We start from the raw sequence: 21,708 nt of genomic DNA, 5'->3' as shown, positions 1-21,708 counted from the left end.
ATTCAAACGCATTGTTTTTTTCTTTCCGGGATATTGTTTAAGTATGCTAATATTCTAGTATGCTGCATTAACAAACATAAGTGTTTATGAAGTGAAAACACCAAAAGTAAACAATGGTTGCTATACTTTAAGTTTAGAACAATGTATTTTTCGTTCAATTTGTAAGCCAATTCAGTTAAGAACATTTGGTCTTATGGTACCAAGTTAATGCATGGAAAATCGTTTATTGTGCTACCATTTTGAGAAAACAAGTCTCTTGTGATATGACCTACATTCCAGATTTGTGTTTAGCATCTCCACTGTGCATGCCATGTGATTGGACGGGCTGTCATCATCGTTGGCAAACTTTCTGGTCTCCCCAGTCTTCAGGTCACATGGTACCCCCTGAAAATAGCGATAAACTATCAATTACTCAGAACAAACATTACAAAACAGTGTTTTTTATCATTTAGAATTGGGTCCGGTAATCGGCCCCATGCCAAATGGAACAAGACTATTGCCAAGCAATATAGTCCCCTACTGGCTCCACAATTGTCAGAAATTCCACCGTTGTCAGAATTGTTGTTGCCATAGCAACCAGAATTTTTGACGTAGAAACAAAATGAAATGACATGCATAATGTCCATATTGCCATCTATCCATGTTTTAAGTTTCATGAAACAAGGGCCGTTTGTAAAACATGCATGCCCCCCATATGGACTGTCAGCTGTAGTGGCAGCCATTGTGTGAATATGTTTTTTGTCACTGTAATCTTGACCTTTGACCTAGTGACCTGAAAATCAATATGGGTCATCTGCCAGTCATAATCAATGCACCTATGAAGTTTCATGATCCTAGGCCTAATTATTCTTGAGTTATCATCAGGAAACCATTTTACTGTTTCGAGTGACTGTGACCTTGACCTTTGACCTAGTGACCTGAAAATTAATAGGGGTCATCTGCCAGTCATGATCAATGTACCTATGAAGTTTCATGATTCTTGGTGTAAGCATTCTTGAGTTATCATCTGGAAACTATTTTACTATGTTGAGTCACTGTGACCTTTACCTTTGACCTAGTGACCTGAAAATCAATAGGGGTCATCTGCCAGTCATGATCAATATTCCTATTAAGTTTCATGATCCTAGGCCTAAGCATTCTTGAGTTATCATCCGGAAACCATTTTACTATTTCGAGTCACTGTGACCTTGACCTTTGACCTGAAAATCAATAGGGGTCATATGGCAGTCATGATCAATGTACCTATGAAGTTTCATGATCCTAGGCCTAAGCGTTCTTGAGTTATTATCCGGAAATCATATGGTGGACGGACCGACCGACCGACAGACTGACGGACCCACCAACCGACATGTGCAAAACAATATACCCCCTCTTCTTCGAAGGGGGGCATAAAAATATTAAGAACTTTAAAAGTTATCGCAGGATCCAGAAAACCACCATTTTCAGCAGTATTTCTAATCTATTTGTTGCCATAGCAACCAGAATTTTTGACGTACAAACAACATGAAATGATGTGCATAATGTCCATATTGCCATCTATCCATGTTTCAAGTTTCATGAAAAAATATTAAGAACTTTTAAAGTTATCGAAGGATCCAGAAAAGTGTGACTGACTGACAGACTGACTGACAGACGGAGCGCAAACCATAAGTCCCCTCCCGTGAACCGGTAGAGGACAAAAAGTATATATTTTTCCAAATGAGAGCTAAAAATTCCAAATGGAAGGTTTTAAAACAAGAGGACCATAATGGCCCTGAATTGCTCACCTGACTAACAAAATACAATCCCAACCCAGATTTCATCAAGATAAAAATTCTGAACAAATTTCATAAAGATTGGATGAAAACTGTGACCTCTACTGTCTACACAAATAAATTGTTGATGTTTTTATATTTTTTGACCCAGTGACCTAGTTTTTGAACACAGATGACCCAAATACAATCCCAACCCAGATTTCATCAAGATAAACATTCTGACCAAATTTCATAAAGATTGGATGAAAACTGTGACCTCTATTGTCTACACATGGTTTTTCTATTATTTCCTAGTTTTTGACCTAGTGACCTAGTTTTTGATCCGAGATAACCCAAATACAATCCCAACCCAGATTTAATCAAGATAAACATTCTGACCAAATTTCATAAAGATTGGATGAAAACTGCGACCTCTATTGTCTACACAAGGTTTTTCTTTTATTTGACCTAGTTTTTGACCTAGTGACCTAGATTTTGAACCCAGATGACCCAAATACAATCCCAACCCAGATTTCATCAATATACACATTCTAACCAAATTTCATAAAGATTGGATGAAAACTGTGACCTCTACTGTCTACACAAACAAATTGTTGACGGACGCAAGCACACACTCACACACGCCGGACATCACACGGTCACAAGCTCACCATGAGGTTTATTTCATCAGATCTTTTAATAGTAACAAATATGCCCAAATTTATTTGATACTTTAAAACAAATGGCGAAAGTTTGTTTATATGAAATTTTCAAGCACTTTTATGTTCCCATGTTGCTCATAAGAAGAATGACCAATGGAACAGAAACTTGTTAAATTGTTACAAGAAGTTATAAAAAGTGTTATTACTTGTTAAAGTTAATATTAAATATGTTAAATGAACCCAATTTTTAAGTTTAGTTGGCCTTATGCCTTTTGCAATCAAGAACTTTCCTTTTCTGTATGATGTGACAATAAATAGGTCACCCACGCAAGTAGTGAATGATATTGCAGTGTGTATGCAACTATCGGCTTTGCGTGGTTAAACAGGCTGTACACAAACACATTTGACATTTATTGAATGGGAATGAGATAAATCTAAGAAGGTAAATCATTTTTTGTTGCATTGTTTGCATTAATTAAGGAATTATGGTACTTGATTTCTGAATATATCAATAATCAGTCACTGGAGGATATTTGTAATTTCAGGAAGCCTGGACAATGTACGTGCTGGTGACTGTATTGTCTGCTTCAATAAGCGTGACATCTTCAACATCATGTATTTTTGTTCTAGCTCAATATTTTGTTCAACACCCATCCATATAAGTTCAACTTTAGTAAATATAATGCTGAAAAAAACACGTAATATACCAGTCGTGAAATTTTAATCAATATAAACTAATAATTGCAAAAAAAATACGGTATTATACAACTTTTCTTTTTTCGTCATTCGTGGTTGACAGTCCCTTTAAAATATATAACATCTTGGTATCAAATTGTTAGTTTTGTTGAATCTGATAAGATTTGACTAAAAATGATTACTTTATAGCTGCCTGTGCGTAAGACTTGTCATAAATTTATGCCGACACTTAACGCACAAAACGTACCTGTGCATTAGCATTGTCATACACCTCCATGACAACACTTTACACAAAGTACATACCTGTGGGTTAGACTTGTCATACACCTCCATGCAGACACATTACACACATTACGTACCTGTGCGTTAGACTTGTCATACACCTACATGCCAACACTTTACACACATTACGTACCTTTGCGTTAGTCTTGTCATACACCTCCATGCTGACACTTTATGCACATTACCTACCTGTGTGTTAGTCTTGTCATACACCTCCATGCTGACACTTTATGCACATTACCTACCTGTGCATTAGACTTGTCATACACCTCCATGGAGACACTATACACACATTACGTACCTGTGCGTGAGACTTGTCATACACCTCCATACCGACACTTAACGCACATTACGTACCTGTGCATTAGACTTGTCATACACCTCCATGACAACACTTTACACAAAGTACATACCTGTGGGTTAGACTTGTCATACACCTCCATGCCGACACTTTACGCCCATTACGTACCTGTGCATTAGACTTGTCATACACCTCCATGGCTAGCAGTCTAAGAGGCCCACAGTACACGCCCGTCTCGGCCTCAAGGAAACTCTTCATAGCGTGGTATGTCTTCCCACTGTTAGTTGGCCCAACGTGGAATACAATCTTACGCTTCATGCTACGAGCTAGCGGATACCTAAAATGTGAACAAACAGTTATGTTTTATGAAATTGATACAAGCAATCTGATACCTTAAATGTGAAAAACAATGTCATGTTTTAATGTTATGAGATGGTGGATACCTTTAATGTGATAAAAAAAGTTCTGTTTTTTGTCATGAGCAATTGATAACTCAAATTTAAAAAAAAACTTTTTTTTGCGTATAGGTCCACTCATTTTGCAATGTTTCAAGTGCAATAAGTTGATTTTAACCTATTGATTTAGGCTCATTACCATGTCGTAGGGTCAGAGAGGTTGCTGATCTGTCGAAGTTCGTCCATGCACTCGATATGAGGGAACACCTGCTTGGCATGGTCCAGGAAAAATGGGAATAGGTCTGTAACATGGCCTATAATCAAACATATATATGAAACCATTGATAAACCATGAGTGTTGGTAGTTAAGCAAACGCAAGTACCGGTAATGTCAATATTGTCCAGGTTGTCCCTGAGCTTCAATGAGCAAGTGCAAAAATGTCAGGAATTTCTTTATTGAAAAAAAGTTCCAGTTGAAGTTTCGATTGAATATCTTTCGTAGACACCATGATATGGAGGGTTACACATTAACCTCACCATGATATGGAGGGTTACACATTAACCTCACCATGATATGGAGGGTTACACATTAACCTCACCATGATATGGAGGGTTACACATTAACCTCACCATGATATGGAGGGTTACACATTTACCTCACCATGATATGGAGGGTTACACATTAACCTCACCATGATATGGAGGGTTACACATTAACCTCAACAAATTTCCTGCACAAAAATGGGGCATAACGGTTCTAAGTTGAAGGTCAGAGTTATGGAACTTGGTCAGTGATCATAAACAATGACCTTAATTACATGCATGAATTTAAAATTGAATACCTGTAGAAGAAACAGTGATAAGGAAATGTCCAAGGTTAACCAATTCTTTACGTACAAAAAGGGGTTTAATTCAGCTAAACTGCAGGTCAGACTTACAGAACATGGTTTGTGACCTCAAACAATATAATTGAACACATATGTGAAGTTTCAATTGAATTCCTAAAGCTGAAACTTTGATATGTAGATGTTGAATATTTACCTTAACAAGACCATTCCGCAGATGCCTCTGAGGAAGAACACATTTGACTCGGACAATTTCAGGGTTTTTTTCCCACTTTTTGGGACGATAGCCCATGGCTTTGGAATTGGGAATTTTATCGGCATTTTCATGAAATTGGGAAAATAAATTCATTAGCCCTTTTTATTCCAAACGAAAAAGTCCACTGATTAGGGAAATACTAAATTTGATATAACTCTTTATAATCAATCAAATAAAAAGATCAAAATCATATAATACTTTGTTAGATGTAATTGAACTATAATTGAGATAAAAAAACGCATTAGACACTTCTTTCTAAAAAAAAAAAAAATTTTTTTTTTTTTTTGGAAATTGGGAATTTTTTGCCACATTTTGGGAAAAAAGTATACTTTTTGGGATTGGGAACATAGCCGAATTTCGGCTATAAAATCAAGCAAAAAAACCCCTGAATTTTGTGACTAGCCATTGTTTCTAGCGTACACATTAATTTTACATGCAATAGGAATAATAAATCTTGCATAAACAATGAGTTGTAATTGCCAGTTCTTCACTGTCTGGTTTATAAGTGTTTCAACATGGCTGTGGTTAGAATAGTCAATATTTCTTTTCCAATGATTAAGCAAAATGCAAAAAAAATTTGCCAGTGAATAGGTCTCACTGATTTTAAAGGCAGCAATGACCATCTAAAAAGTGGTTGGCACAATTTACCCAAATACACCCAAATACACCCCCCAAATACACAATTAACCCAAATACAAAATTAACCCAAATACACAATTTACCCAAATACACCCAAATACTACCAAATACTCATTATTTTGACTTAATATGGCATGTTTGTCCATAATTTTGGACTTCTTTAATCAAGTGCCGCAATATTAAGAAAAATGTGGTATCTTAAGAATTAAAAACCTAACCCTAACTCTAACCCTAATGACTTCTAATCAGCACAAAATCATTAATTTTAATTCACTTGATTAAAAAAAAGTAAAACATATGGATTAACAAGTTGTCTTTCTGAAACAATATGTCCCCCATATATTTGACCTCTGACTTTGAAGGATGACCTTGACCTTGACTTTTAACCACTCAGAGTATGCAGCTTCATGAGATACACATGCATGCCAAATATCAAGTTGCTATCTGCAATATTGCAAAAGTTTATATTAAAAGAGCAATTTTGACCTGAATATTTTACCTTTGACCTTGAAGGATGACCTTGACCTTTACCTTTCACCACTAAAAAGGGGCAGCTCCATAAGATACACATGCATGCCAAATATGAAGTTGCTATCTTCAATATTGTAAAAGTTATGCCAAATGTTGAAGTTTGACGCAAACCAACAATTCAACAAACAAACCAACAGACAGGGCAAAAACAAAATGTTCCCCACTATAGTGTCGGGGGACATAAAAACGTCCAAAAATATGGACAAACATGCCATAATGAGTAAAAAATATGAGTATTTGGGTAGTATTAGGGTGTATTTGGGTGTATTTGGGTAAATTGTGCTGCCCCTGAAAAGTGGTAACATAAATTTAGCGACCACCTACTGTACCTACAACAGCGACTTTGGTCACAGTTTGACAGGCTGCTGTACACATATTGGGCTGTATTTAGGGGAGGTACCAGACTAAAACCTTGCCTTACCTGCGCCAGCCTCGATATCCTTGAAGACAATGTGCAGTGTGATAGAGAGAGGCTTGGACACCAGACAGTACTTGGTGAAACTCTCAAGGCACTGCTGGTACAGGTCACCTAATAAAACAGTTGAGCAGCGCTATGGAAAAATGGTACTAATTGCATATGCGTTATGTGTCGTACCAGATTAATTACTCAGGGACAACACTTTCTGCCTAGTATGAATTTTTGTTTAGCAAAACAAAAAATTTCCATTAAAGCGTAAAATGCCGTCCCTGATTAGCTTGTGCCCAAGCTATTCTGGGATGACACTTTCCGTACCTGCATTAAAAGCCTTTTTCCCAGAGAGCCACACATTTACATGGTAATTATATTGCAAAGGGGCATCCTATGAATCTTTGGTAGAGAATATTGCTTGTTATGATATAGTTGGATTATTCCATTTTCAAGTGCCCACAATATTTTTTGTTTTTTTAATAACAACATTTCATGAAGACAAATATTAATGTTTTTACAGTAAACAATTAATAAGATCAAAGTTAAATGATACAATGTGGTAGCATAAGATAAAAACAGTGTATTTTAGGCTATGATTTAGATTCAATTTATAAAACAGTGCAAGTTACGGGTACAAAATTTGACAATCAGATCCCAATTTCCTTTTAAGGAAATTAAAGCTCTCAGTTGTCAAAAAACATAAAACTCCCTGCAGTATAATGTATGTCGTTATTCTTTAATACCAAACTAAAAAACTCAATTTTTTTTACACAAGCAAATAAAGGCCACAGGCAAAATAATACACAATATACATAGACAGTATACAATCCCATTTTTCTCAACACACTAAACTAAACTCCATGCAGTACATGTATGTGATTCCTCTTACCAGTGACTTTGTTGGTCTGTGCCAGAGTTTCCACTGATTTATCAATAACAAATTTCTTCAAGATCGAGGCAATGCTTCCTGAAACATGTACTGTTATGTTATCATATGTTACCAGAAATGAACAGAACAAACATGTGAGCCTTGCTTAGGGAAAACAGAGCTTAATTTATGTGCGTAATGTCATCCCATATTAGCCTGCGCAGTCCGCACAGACTAATCAGGGATAACACTTTCTGCTTTTATGGATTTTCCATTTAAATGAGGTCTCTCACACTGAAATAAAGTCTATGAAGAAAGTGTCAACTTTGATTTGCCTGTGTAAGCTAATCAGGGTCAACACTTTCTGCTTTTATGGATAGTTTCTTTCAAACCCAGTCTCTTTTAAATGAAAGTCTAGGCAGATAGTGTTGTCCCTGTTATTGTTAAGCCTTTGGGGACTGCACAGGAAAATCTGGGAAGAAACTTAAACCCTTTACCCTATAAAAAGCAAAGTGAAAATGGCTTTTGCAACCAGCATAATACCAGAACAGCCTGTGAGAAACTCGCAGTCTGTTCAGGTTTTATGCTGTTTTGTGCTCATCAGTATCTAAGGGTTGGAAATGAAGCCTTTAAAACTTGAATCTAGTACGAAAGGTCTTTAATTAAATTAAACTTTCTTAGGGACTTAAAATGCGTAAAAATACATATCTAATTGGCAAAGGGTTATGCACATGCATCAAGCTCAATTTCCCCAGAGAGAGGCTCAATTGAAAGCCATAATGTGTGTCGTGTTCTAAGAAAATTGGGCTTAATGCATGTGCTTAAAGTGTCGTCCCAGATTAGCCTGTGCAGTCCGCACAGGCTAATCAGGGACGACACTTTCCGCTTTTATGACATTTTTCGTTTAAATAAAGTCTCTTTTTAGCAAAAAATCTAGTTTAGGCGGAAAGTGTCGTCCCGGATTAGCCTGTGCGGACTGCACAGGCTAATCTGGGACGACACTTTACGCACATGCAGTAAGCCCAGATTTCACAGAACAAGGCACATATATAAAAAGCTGGTTTGCATCAACTTGAAGAATTAGAGAATTCCCAGTTTAACAATTGATTGCAGTACGTTAACTTGTACAATCTTATTTCTGCCAATGGCATGTAACAATGAAAATTCTCACCTCTTGATAGTGCGCCAACAATCTCCTCTCCAAGGTTGTCAGCATCTTCCCTCCTGGGCTCAACCGCCATGGGCTTGAACAGCTCCTTGGCAGTGGGGGGTTGCACAATACCAGGCTGCTCATATACAATGGTTTTCCTCCTGCCTAGTCCAACAGTTTTCACAGGTTTTGATGGTCCTTTGATGCGCTTATAAAAACGACGGTGCTTGTAACATGATGCCAAACATTGTGTTCTCAGCAGATTCTGCACATTTGACCTTACTGCCAACATTTTTTTCAACTTGATGTGCGTTAAATAATAATTTAAATAACTATTAATTATTTTTTGCTATTTAGGAAGGTTTCAACTTCAAACTCTCAGGCCTGAAAGCACCACATCTGTTATTCTGCAAAACAGAAAACATCAATTCAAATATAAAGCATTATTTGTGTTGTCCTGTGTATAATATCTGTCTCTACAGATAGTTCCTAGTTAAGCTTGATTGGTAATTGTCTGTTTGGTAACTACTATAATGTACCCTGGGTTCTCTTAAGTATATTTATATATATTAAAACATACCGGCCAATTTCGACTATACCCAAGTTTTATTCCCAACCAAAATCTGATGTCATAAAACACAATACGGAATACAAAATAAAATTTTATTTGAACGAAACCCGCCCCCATGCTTAATGAGTACATGTTTCTTTTATAGGGAGGCCATTTAACAAAATAATGACATAAATATGAACTTATTAATTTGAAAAACAAGAAACCGTCGGAGACGGGTGATGCTCCCCAAAGGGTTTTTGTCACAATATTGCACTATATTACAGATAAAAGGAAATGTCTTGAGGGGTATAACTTTGGACAAAATAATACGATGGATGGTTAAGCAACTTAAAAATTTCTAAGGGCCATAACTCTCTAAATAAATCATCTAACCAGAACCCACAAATAACATGCGCATCTCCTCACGGTAGTTAAGCTTCCCATAACGCTTCATTGAATTCCTGTCAGTAATTGGGGAGAAATAGCCCGGACAAGAATTGCACTATACGTACAGTTTATAGAAAATTTCAAAGGGCCATAACTCTGTGAAAAATCATCCGACCATAACCGGCTGATAATATGCACATCTCCTGTTGGTAGTGAAGCCTCCCACAAAGTTTCATTGAATTCCCGTAATAAGTTGCTGAGAAATAGCTCTGACAAGAATTGCACTATATGTACAATGGAAAATTTCAAAGGGCCATAACTCTGTGAAAAATCATCCGACGAGGACCGGCTGATAATATGCACATTTCCTCTTGGTAGTGAAGCTTCCTATATAGTTTCATTGAATTCCAGTCATTAGTTGCTGAGAAATAGCCCGGAAAAAATCGCACTATATGTAAAACGGAAAATTTCAAAGGGCCATAACTCTGTGAAAAATCATCTGACGAGAACCCGCTGATAATATGCACATCTCCTCTTGGTAGTGAAGCTTCCCATAAAGTTTCATTAAATCCATTCATTTGTTGCTGAGAAATAGCCCAGACAAGAAATGCACTACATGTATAGTTAATGGAAAATTTCAAAGGGCCAGAACTCTGTAAAAAATCATCCAACCAGAACCCGCTCATAATATGCACATCTCCTCTTGGTAGTGAAGCGTCCTATAAAGTTTCATTGCATTCCGGTCATTAGTTTCTTAGAAATAGCCCGGACAAAAATTGTACAAGGACGGACACACGGACGGACAGACGAAGCCGCGACTGTATGCTCCCCCCAAAATAAATTTTGGGGGAGCATAAAAAAAGCCAAAAACTACCAATTTAGCGTTATAATTCCTGGGTACCGGTACATTTGAGTATATTTTCCTTACCCAGGATACATGAAAGTATACTTAAAGAGTACTTAAAGAGTGTTTTTAAAGGGTTCATTCAAAGGATAATGTCTGTAGCTTGCTATTTATGTAAATTTAATGTGATTTTTTTTGTTAAGTCACGAAAAACTTCCATAGGTTTCAATTGAGATAAATTTAATGTGTTTTTTAAGTTTATGCATTGCTTTCCTTTTTTTGTCATGAACGACGCCTGTTTAGTGATGCGCACTGATCAGCTGCAGTGAACTTCAGAACTTTTTGTTTATGAAGGGGTGCATAATTTTGGACTCCCAGAGCCGTCACAGCAAAAATTACCAAAGGCTCAGGGAGTCCATTTATATGGACTTACTTAAGTAGTACCTGAGCTGACAATGACCAATCCAGCCCTAGTTAATGTCACATATATATTTTTCACAATTCATGACAGTTGGCAACAAACTTATTCACAGATTGAGGGACTGATGTAACATACACATGTATATTTCTAAACAGATAAAAAAATGAAAATTTCCAATTTAAACTACTTTACATTTTCTAATCACTCTATTAATCAACATCATGAAGTCACAACACAAAGATGGAAAATGAAATTTAAAGATATGGCCAAGCTAAACTAAAAGTCTTCAAATGCATAGTGACCCGTCACAAAAATACCTAAAAATGGCGCTGCAGAGGCAGACGTGTATCCCCATGCCGAATGTTTGACCCAGGGGCGCCCCAGGGTTCGTAATAGGGCCATGCATAGTTGAGATTGACCGTATTGTCATAAGAGAAGTTCAGTAACAATTAGAAGTGAATCAGTGTACAAATGAAGAAGTTATAGTAAAAGGCAATTTTGGGTGGGTGTGGCCTATGAGGGCGTGGCGCCCCAGGGTTGGTAATGGGGTCATGCATAGTTGAGATTGACCGTATTGTCATAAGAGAAGTTCAGTACCAATTTGAATTGAATCGGTCTAGAATTGAAGAAATTATAGTAAAAGGCAATTTTGGGTGGGTGTGGCCTATTAGGGCGGGGCGCCACAGGGTTGGTAATGGGGCCTTGCATAGTTGAGATTGACCGTATTGTCATAAGAGAAGTTCAGTATCAATTTGGAGTGAACCGGTGTAGAAATGAAGAAATTATAGTAAAAGGCAGTTTTGGATTGGTGTGGTCTATGTGGGTGGGGCACCCCAGGGTTGGTAATGGGGCCATGCATAGTTGAGATTGACCGTATTGTCATAAGAGAGGTTCAGTATCAATTTGAAGTGAATCGGTGTAGAAATGAAGAAATTATAGTAAAAGACAATTTTGGGTGGGTGTGGTCTACGTGGGCGGGGCGCCCCGGGGTTAGTAATGGGGCCATGCATTGTTGATTGACCGGATTGTCAAAAGAGAGGTTCAGTATCAATTTGAAGTGAATCGGTGTAGAAATGAAGAAATTATAGTAAAGGCAATTTTGGGTGGGTGTGGTCTATGTTGGCGGGGCGCCCCAGGGTTGGTTATTTTGCCATGCATAGTTGAGATTGACCATATTGTCATAAGAGAGGTTCAGTATCAATTTGAAGTGAATTGGTGTAAAAATGAAGAAATTATAGTAAAAGGCAATTTTTGGTGGCAGTGGTCTATGTGGGCAGGGTGGCCCTGGGTTGGTAATGGGGCCATACATAGTTGAGATTGAAAGTATTGTCATAAGAGAGGTTCAGTATCAATCTGAAGTGAATCGATGTAGAAATAAAGAAGTTAATGTAAAATAACCTAAAAAAATGAGTGAAAATCTCTGACCGGCCCCACCCCAACCCCCGTAACTTTTGACCCAGGGTTCAGATCAAAATTCCAAATATTGCAGGGTCGCACAAATACTCATAGCTACCATGTGTTTAAGTTTCAAGGTTGTGGTGCTAATAGTGTAGGAGGAGATAGTGGCCAGGACAGACAGACAGACAAACAGGCGGACGGCGGTGATAACCACAATAGATAACTAGAAATGGCGCGGCAGAGGCCGACGCGTATCCCCACGCCGAATGTTTGACCTAGGTGTGCCCCAGGGTTGGTAATGGGGCCATGCATAGCTGAGATTGACCATATTGTCATAAGAGAAGTTCATCATCAATTAGAAGTGAATTGGTGTAGAAATGAAGAAGTTATAATAAAAGGCAATTTTGGGTGGGTGTGACATAAGTGGGCAGGGCGCCCCAGGGTTGGTAATTGTGCCATGCATAGTTGAGATTGACCGTATTGTCATAAGAGAAGTTCAGTATCAATTTGAAGTGAATCGGTGTAGAAATGAAGAAATTATAGTAAAAGGCAATTTTGGGCGGGTGTGGTCTATGTGGGCGGGGCCCCAGGGTTGGTAATGGGGCAATGCATAGTTGAGATTGACCGTATTGTCATAAGAGAGGTTCAGTATCAATTTGAAGTAAATCGGTGTAGAAATGAAGAAATTATAGTAAAAGGCAATTTTGGGTGGGTGTGGTCTATGTGGGCGGGGCGCCCCAGGGTTGGTAATGGGGCCATGCATAGTTGAGATTGACTGTATTGTCATAAGAGAAGTTCAATGTCAATTTGAAGTGAATCGGTGTAGAAATGAAGAAATTATAGTAAAGGCAATTTTGGGTGGGTGTGGTCTATGTGGGCGGGGCCCCAGGGTTGGTTATGGGGCCATGCATAGTTGAGATTGACCCTAATGTCATAAGAGAAGTTCAGTATCAATTTGAAGTGAATCCGTGTAGAAATGAAAAAATTATAGTAAATGGAATTTTTTGGTGGGTGTGGCCTATGTGGGCGGGCGCCCCAGGGTTGGGATTCGGGCCATGCATAGTTGAGATTGACCCTAATGTCATAACAAAAGTTCAGTATCAATTTGAAGTGAATCCGTGTAGAAATGAAAAAATTATAGTAAATGGAAATTTTTGGTGGGTGTGGCCTATGTGGGCGGGGCGCCCCAGGGTTGGGAATGGGGCCATGCATGGTTGAGATTGACCGTATTGTCATAAGAGAGGTCCAGTATCAATTTGAAGTGAATCGGTGTAGAAATAAAGAAGTAAATGTAAAATAACCTAAAAAAATGAGTGATAATTTCTGACGCGGCCCCACCCCAACCGCTATAACTTTTGACCCAGGGGTCAGATCAAAATTCCAAATAGTGCAGGGTCGCACATATGCTCATAGCTACCATGTGTGTAAGTTTCAAGGTTCTAGTGCTTTTAGTGTAGGAGGAGATAGTGGCCAGGACGGACGGACAGACAGACGGACGGACGGCGGAGATAACCACAATATCCCCACCTTTTTTTCAAAAAGCGTGGGGATAACTAGAAATGGCGCGGCACAGGCCGACGCGTATCCCCACGCTGCATGTTTGACCCAGGGTCGCCCCAGGGTTGGTAATGGGGCCATGCATAGTTGAGATTGACTGTATTGTCATAAGAGAAGTTCAGAATCAATTAGAAGTGAATCGGTGTAGAAATGAAGAAGTTATAATAAAAGGCCATTTTGGGGGGGTGTGGTCTATGTGGGCGGGGCCCCAGGGTTGGTAATGGGGCCATGCATAGTTGAGATTGACCGTATTGTCATAAGAGAGGTTCAGTATCAATTTGAAGTGAATCGGTGTAGAAATGAAGAAATTATAGTAAAAGGCAATTTTGGGTGGGTGTGGCCTACCGGTATGTGGGCGGGGCGCCCCAGGGTTGGTAATGGGGCCATGCATAGTTGAGATTGACCGTATTGTCATAAGAGAAGTTCAGTATCAATTAAAAGTGAATCGGTGTAGAAATGAAGAAATTATAGTAAAAGCAATTTTGGGTGGGTGTGGTCTATGTGGGCGGGGCCCCAGGGTTGGTAATGGGGTCATGCATAGTTGAGATTGACCCTAATGTCATAAGAGAAGTTCAGTATCAATTTGAAGTGAATCCGTGTAGAAATGAAAAAATTATAGTAAATGGAATTTTTTGGTGGGTGTGGCCTATGTGGGCGGGCGCCCTAGGGTTGGGATTGGGGCCATGCATAGTTGAGATTGACCCTAATGTCATAACAAAAGTTCAGTATCAATTTGAAGTGAATCCGTGTAGAAATGAAAAAATTATAGTAAATGGAAATTTTTGGTGGGTGTGGCCTATGTGGGCGGGGCGCCCCAGGGTTGGGAATGGGGCCATGCATGGTTGAGATTGACCGTATTGTCATAAGAGAGGTCCAGTATCAATTTGAAGTGAATCGGTGTAGAAATAAAGAAGTAAATGTAAAATAACCTAAAAAAATGAGTGATAATTTCTGACGCGGCCCCACCCCAACCGCTATAACTTTTGACCCAGGGGTCAGATCAAAATTCCAAATAGTGCAGGGTCGCACATATGCTCATAGCTACCATGTGTGTAAGTTTCAAGGTTCTAGTGCTTTTAGTGTAGGAGGAGATAGTGGCCAGGACGGACGGACAGACAGACAGACGGACGGACGGACGGCGGAGATAACCACAATATCCCCACCTTTTTTTCAAAAAGCGTGGGGATAATAAAAACCTATTAAAAATATATTTCAAGAATGGAATTATTATTAACTAGAAATGGCGCGGCAGAGGCCGACGCGCATCCCCACACAGCATGTTTGACCCAGGGGCGCCCCAGGGTTGGTAATGGGGCCATGCATAGTTGAGATTGACCGTTTTGTCATAAGAGAAGTTCATTATCAATTAGAAGTGAATCGGTGTAGAAATGAAGAAATTATAGTAAAAGGCAATTTTGGGTGTGTGTGGCCTATGTGGGCAGGGCGCCCCAGGGTTTGTAATGGGGCTATGCATAGTTGAGATTGACCGTATTGTCATAAGAATGGTTCAGTATCAATTAGAAGTGAATCGGTGTAGAAATTAAGAAATTATAGTAAAAGGCAATTTTGTGTGGGTGTGGCCTATTTGGGTGGGGCGCCCCAGGGTTGGTAATTGGGCCATGCATAGTTGAGATAGACCGTATTGTCATAAGAGAAGTTCAGTATCAATTAGAAGTGAATTGGTGTAGACATGAAGAAGTTTTAGTAAAAGGCAAATTTGGGTGGGTGTGGCCTATGTGAGTGGGGCGCCTCATATAGACATATATAGACATTATATATCATATAAAAAAAATATTTTTTTGTATGACAGGTCCCTATGTTCAAGGGCATATCTACAAATGTTGAACATTATTTTCAGTTATGAATGATGAAACGAGACGCATTTAAATAATGCATTGAATTTATTTATTATTGAAAACATATAAATAAACCTTCAGGCATGTCACCACCTCAAAGAACAATAACGAAACTATTCTTTTTACTTGTGTTTACATTTTGGACCACACGTTTTAAGCATTCACAAAACGCTCGTTTCAGTTATGTAATGTAAGCGCTTGAAATCACATTAGAATGCGGCGTTAAAGATTGTTCGCTAGCTTCCGGGTGTCATTAAAAACAACAGATCAAATGAATAACACGCATACTCGGAAAAAGACAGGTACGGGAAAGTTCTACCCCCCCCCCCAAAAAAAAAAATTTTTTTTTTTGCACATTCTTGCTTTTTCAATAGTGCTACTTGCTAATAAATTTATCTTAAATTCAGTGTGAAGATGGAATTGAAAATAATAACTGAATATACTGTAAGTTAAAATTTATTTAGCGCCAAATTGCTCCTTTTCGTTGAAATAAACACTTTAAATGACGTTTTCACCCAAAAAAGCATTGGAAAGAAAAAGAAAACAGAAAAATACCAGGCGTTGCTTGTGACTCACAAAGAAAGTAAAAGCTGTATCAAACACAGTGAATAATATGACTAAAATAAAATCTTACTTTTATATTGGATATATAATCAATAATGAATCGACTTTATTGTAAGCTACTGTATTTCGTCTTTAGAAGCATAGGCTAAAATTTCATTCTATTGAAATAACATAGAAATTGGAAATTGCATTTGAATATTCATCCGACAGTGACGCTCGATTGGTCATTGTCGGCTCGGGTACTACTTACATGTACGTCTGGTACTCTTAAGTATACTTAAATGTACTCCGGTACGGAAAATATACTAACACGTACCCGGACAATTTAGACTGTACCCGAGTTTATTCCCGCCTAAAATCCGACGTCGTTAAACGCGTTACGAAATACGAAACAAAATTCTCTTGGAAAAAAAGCTTCCTCAAAATGCTTTTTTGAATACGAGTTTCGATAATATAGAGGACATTTTTCAAAATATAGACAAAAATATGAATCTTATTAATCTTTTAAAAGCCGACAACGACCAATTAAGCGTTAGAATTTCCGGGTACGTTTTAGAATATTTTCCGTACACGGGGTACATTTAAGTAATACCCGAGCCGACAATGACACAATCGAGCGACAGTGACCCAATATCTAGCGAATAATGCCACATGAATAACATTGGCCAAAAATAGTACCGACGTCACATTTGTTTTATTGTTTCATTCGCATTAATATTGAAGCGACAGACAGATAACCCAGACTGTCGAGCAATACAATAATTCATTAAAAAGATGTAATACCTAAGGTGTCCTTGACTGATCTTCTAATTCATCAGCAACTGATACGTATAAATCTGCGTCATTCTTCTTTAGTTGTGTTGTTACTTATAAAAAAAAACATCCTATAATTTGTACATGTAAATAAACTAAATGCAAACATTTGCTTTTTTCATTATATAAAAAACGTGTAAAACGAACGAAAAATAATTAATGTAATTGTACTATAAACTGCATAAAACATGTTTATATGAAAATCATGTGTTGTAGCACATATTTATCGTTTATTAACAAAATTGAAGCCAATTAACAGAGAAAACCGCTTTAGTGGAAGCAGACGAAGTCAATTTTTGGAATTTTTCAAATGTAAGTGGACTTACGGAGGACGGCTAAATGCGAATGTCGGGCCGACATCGAGCCATGTTTTACATCCGATCTCGGGTTTCTGTAAAACCCGGTATTAGGTCTATCAAAAAATTATATTTTTTATAATCTCCATACTATTAAATATTTATTTTTTGTATTTTAAAGTTCAGTTTATCTATGCTTAACTATGCTTAGTAAAATCATTGTGTGTGTTTTTTTCTTCAGAGAAGCATACATGTTAATCGAAGCAATAAAATAGTGCAGCAAATGTATACAAACACTTATGGTATTGACAGGCCAATCGCAACCGGTTAGCTGGAAAACGACAACAGCTTAAATACAACCACTCAAGCTGTTTGTTTGTCTGACCCACGTACAGGTCTTTGCATCCTGGACCAGGGCCGTACCCAGGATTTTTTTACTGGGGGGGCCCAACCGGGGAGGGTTTAGGAGGGGTCCCCCCTTTCTTTATATATACTTTTTTTAATTTGGCACTTTGCAAGGTGAATTTTAATGCTTATAAAAAACGTATTTTGTGATATGAATAAATGGAATATAACAAGTAAATCAGCATATTTCGGAAGTCTTAAACTTTAAACATTGGTGTGAATTCACAACAATATGAAAAGCTTTAGATATCCGAAACTTACAGGTTTAAACTGACGATTATCCACATCAACTCTCGTATTGCTTCCACCATTTTTTTCACATATCAATAACGTCACAGGTTTTTTTTAAATCTGATTTTTTGGGAAAGACCTCTTCTTTTTTGATGAAAAAAAATGCGCGAAACGCCTAATTATTTGGGGAAATAATGAAAGTCTTAAATAATCAATTTAACATATCTTACTGTTTTTAATCAAATTCAAGGAAAGAGATAATTTAATTATACAATATTTTTCTACACTGGATCAGGTTAACTTATATAGTAATAAGACCGATTTGTTGTTTCAATTTTCATTTTTTTACCAATGAGCCATAATAGGTTGATATTACTCAATTCTCGGTACTCAATTATTTTCAATACTGAATTCTGCCAAATTCTTATCTGTTGCTCGGCAAATTTATGAATCTGTTTTTCTTTTAAACAAACATGTTAACTATCTCATCGTAGTCTTTTTCAGTGATTTCCTTTCAAAAATTATAAATACTCAGTTTTAATACCTTTGTCAGTGTTTTGTTCCGGTTCAAATTCAGGGCCCTATTCTCAATGCAAAAAGTATATATTGGGACCTTAAAAAAATTCACAATAAAAGGTTTCAAAAAAAACTTTTAGAAGGGAAAAATACGTCTAGGGCCTAATCAAAGAAGAAAAAAAAAACTTGCGACGGCAATTATCAGACCATAGTCTACGAACTCCTGTAGCAGTAGCTTCCATTCGCTGCACGTATCAAAATACATGTTACATCAACCATCGATAGATGAAGCATTCATGATCACAATGGGGGACTGATCGAGGATGTGTGTACAAGGCGATAAGAAAACATTGCCTAGAGGCTTATCTCGATTGGCGAGCGTTAATCCCCTTGTTTATCAGGGACAATAAAACATAGCTGCTCGTTTGTTTTGAGGGAAAGTATACTGTGGGCCCTTGCACGAGAGAAAAAATTGCAGTGGGCCGATTATTAAAAAAAAAATCATAGTTCGAAAGCCAGCTGGGGGGGCCCGGGCCCCTGGGCCCATGGCCTGGGTACGGGCCTGTGGACCTTTCCTACTTGCACAGCACATGTGTGTGTTGTGTGCTAGGTTTTACAACATTCACGTGCAGCACAAGGATGCCTATATAATTGAGCCTCGGTCTGGGAAAACTTGGTTTTACGCATGTGCGTAAAGTGTAGTCCCAAAGTAGCCTTTAGGGACTCTAGCTAAACAGGGACAACACTTTTCGCCTTCACCTAACATTCTTTTAAAAGATACATTGTTTTAACGGAAAATTTCATAAAGGCGGAAAGTGTCGTCCCTGATAAGCCTTTGCGGACTGCACGGGATAATATGGGACGACAATTGACGCACATGGATTAGTCCCAGTTTTCCCAATATACGAGGCTCATTTAATTCTACACGCACTTGTTTTAATAGTATGGCACCTCCTTCCTCCCATGAGCAAAAATGGCAACAGAAAACTAATGTAATTGTTTATTCAAGTTATAAACCCTGTTTTAATACAGACCAGCTTCGCGGTGGCCTGCATGTGTATTATTCGGAATTCAGATCTATTTTAAAATGCACTGATAACATATAATTTCAACAGCCCGTAACTATGTTTGCGTTAGCTCTGTTACATTAATGCAAGAAACGATGGTATCTACTTAGCAGAACATAAAAGATTTCACGCATTCTTTACAAGACGGATTCAATTCCTCGTTGATTTTGTAATTATTAACGCAAACGCGATCTTGCGTTTCATGTAACTTAATTTACGACCATTTTAATTAAAGTCAATATTGGTGTAGATTTTGGCCATTGAAGCGCTTAAAGGGTAAGCAATAAAAGAAATCTTGTTTTAATAAACTTTATCTCAATCAATATGACCATACAAAGCGCCCCGTATCTATATCACTATATATGCAAGGCCGTTGACGAGTTCTAAAGGGATATACTACGATAAATAGCGATAAAAACGCTATTTGATTTTATATAGCTTGTGAGCACATTAAAAACAATAATATTCAAGTGAAAGAATTTTTAATTGCAATACTTATCCGACTAAATCTATTTAATTACACCACTTTATAAACATATTCAGGTCGTACTGCTGCAGTTGATATGGTGCCCGCCTTGCAAACAAGAGGTCACGGATGGGGTTGAACAACGTAAAAAAAGAACAAGTATATGTAATTTGCATGAATTTTTTAAAATCATGTTAGAATCAAATTAGGCCGAGTAACGCTTTTGCTGTCTGATCCTTTAGTACTCTGTATCAGAATTCCGACTCGTACATTATTTGATTTAAAATTGTCCATCTGTACGTTATGTTGGTTTGTTATTTATTAGTCAGTCTGTAAACACCGGTTTACTAAAGTCAATGCAGCGTTACATGAGTCTTAAGCAATCCAATCTTGACTTCAACTAAAATAAACTTGAAGTTTAATGCATGAATCTGTGGCGACTTTCCCTTTAAATGAATCAAAGACGGTGGCATTACCATTACTGTGCTCCATTGTTTACATGTTGACTGTGGATACTTAACCTTAACACATAAAAGATTGTGTGTGTTTTTCATTCTACAGTGGAACATTAGAATTTTAAATCGCCAATCTGTAAGTATTTAAAAAAATATTTTAATGCAAGAAACACACGTTGTCATTATCTTACATAGATTAAATTCATAATTATGTATAACAGACATTCGGTGCACTTTATTTTAAACAAACAACTTTACATTCAACTTGTATAATTATATCATCAACTGTTCAAGTTCCTATTTATAACCTAAAAATAACATTTTAAACAGTTTAATTTTGATAAGCTGTAATTGTATGAGTAAAATAGGTTAATACATTAATCGCCTTTAACCCCATATTACGGATGAAATGCAGTCAATAATTACCTGTAATTAGCAAAATGGTCGTCCAGATACAATAGGGTTATATGATTGAGGTCGTTTCATGAGATCCAATCATATCTCTATGTTTCCACTAAATCTTCAACGGTTGCATAGCAAAGAAGGATTCATTAAAGTGACTTTGTTAACAGATTTTTTTATTAAAATTCTAACATCAAATTATTCAAGTAACACAACTCTTATATTCGGAATAGTTTTAAATAATTTTATTTAAAATGAACATATAAAAATATATAAAAACGTGCCTGAAGGATCGAACCCGCGACCTCCAGAAGCCAAAAGATACCATTACACCAAGCTAAATTTCATCATGTGTCTTGAAGTTAAAATGCTATGCCTGTAATACATATTTTTGCTTTATTATTTTTAAAATTTCGATTAAAGATTATCATTAATACACGTAGACGCTATATTTGAATCGTTTTTCTTTGACAGGAATGTAATTTAGCTTGATTGAATACATTACGTGCATTCTTTTTTTGAATCTGTGACTTTTTTTAATTGTCATTTTGCCAAGCTGTGCCAAACTGGAAACAGTTCCTTTAAGATCACAATAGATGGCGTTCAGACGTTCAGGAGCCGTGGAAGTCATAATCGCATGAGTATTCGCGCTGAAAGGCGTCAGTTAGTAAGATGACGTCGTTGCTTGACTTACCATTCACCAATAACAG

The 21,708-nt window shown here is 37.4% G+C and overlaps 1 protein-coding gene across 7 annotated transcripts in view; it reads right to left on the bottom strand.

The window, feature by feature from the left end:
* The window catches only part of LOC127840993 (ATP-dependent RNA helicase SUPV3L1, mitochondrial-like), a 127,167-nt gene extending 111,189 nt beyond the window's left edge, over positions 1-15,978 (bottom strand). The window contains exons 1-7 of one of the 7 annotated variants that reach the window (XM_052369466.1): positions 15,920-15,978; positions 8,789-9,174; positions 7,639-7,716; positions 6,762-6,869; positions 4,269-4,383; positions 3,843-4,011; positions 273-384 (exon numbers count right to left, since the gene is read on the bottom strand). In XM_052369466.1, the coding sequence (XP_052225426.1) occupies positions 273-384; positions 3,843-4,011; positions 4,269-4,383; positions 6,762-6,869; positions 7,639-7,716; positions 8,789-9,059 (853 nt within the window). In that variant the 5' untranslated portion in view covers positions 9,060-9,174; positions 15,920-15,978. Of the gene's footprint in view, positions 1-272; positions 385-3,842; positions 4,012-4,268; positions 4,384-6,761; positions 6,870-7,638; positions 7,717-8,788; positions 9,175-15,858 lie in introns of all 7 variants that reach the window. The other 6 variants (XM_052369465.1, XM_052369464.1, XM_052369467.1 and 3 more) reach the window with 6 other exon arrangements.
* Positions 15,979-21,708: the final 5,730 nt, after the last annotated feature.

The sequence above is a fragment of the Dreissena polymorpha genome, chromosome 8 (assembly GCF_020536995.1).
Source record: "Dreissena polymorpha isolate Duluth1 chromosome 8, UMN_Dpol_1.0, whole genome shotgun sequence".
NCBI classification, from domain to species: Eukaryota; Metazoa; Mollusca; class Bivalvia; order Myida; family Dreissenidae; genus Dreissena; species Dreissena polymorpha.
The sequence above is the reverse complement of the archived record's forward strand: the minus strand, read 5'-3'. Positions and strand labels throughout refer to the sequence as shown.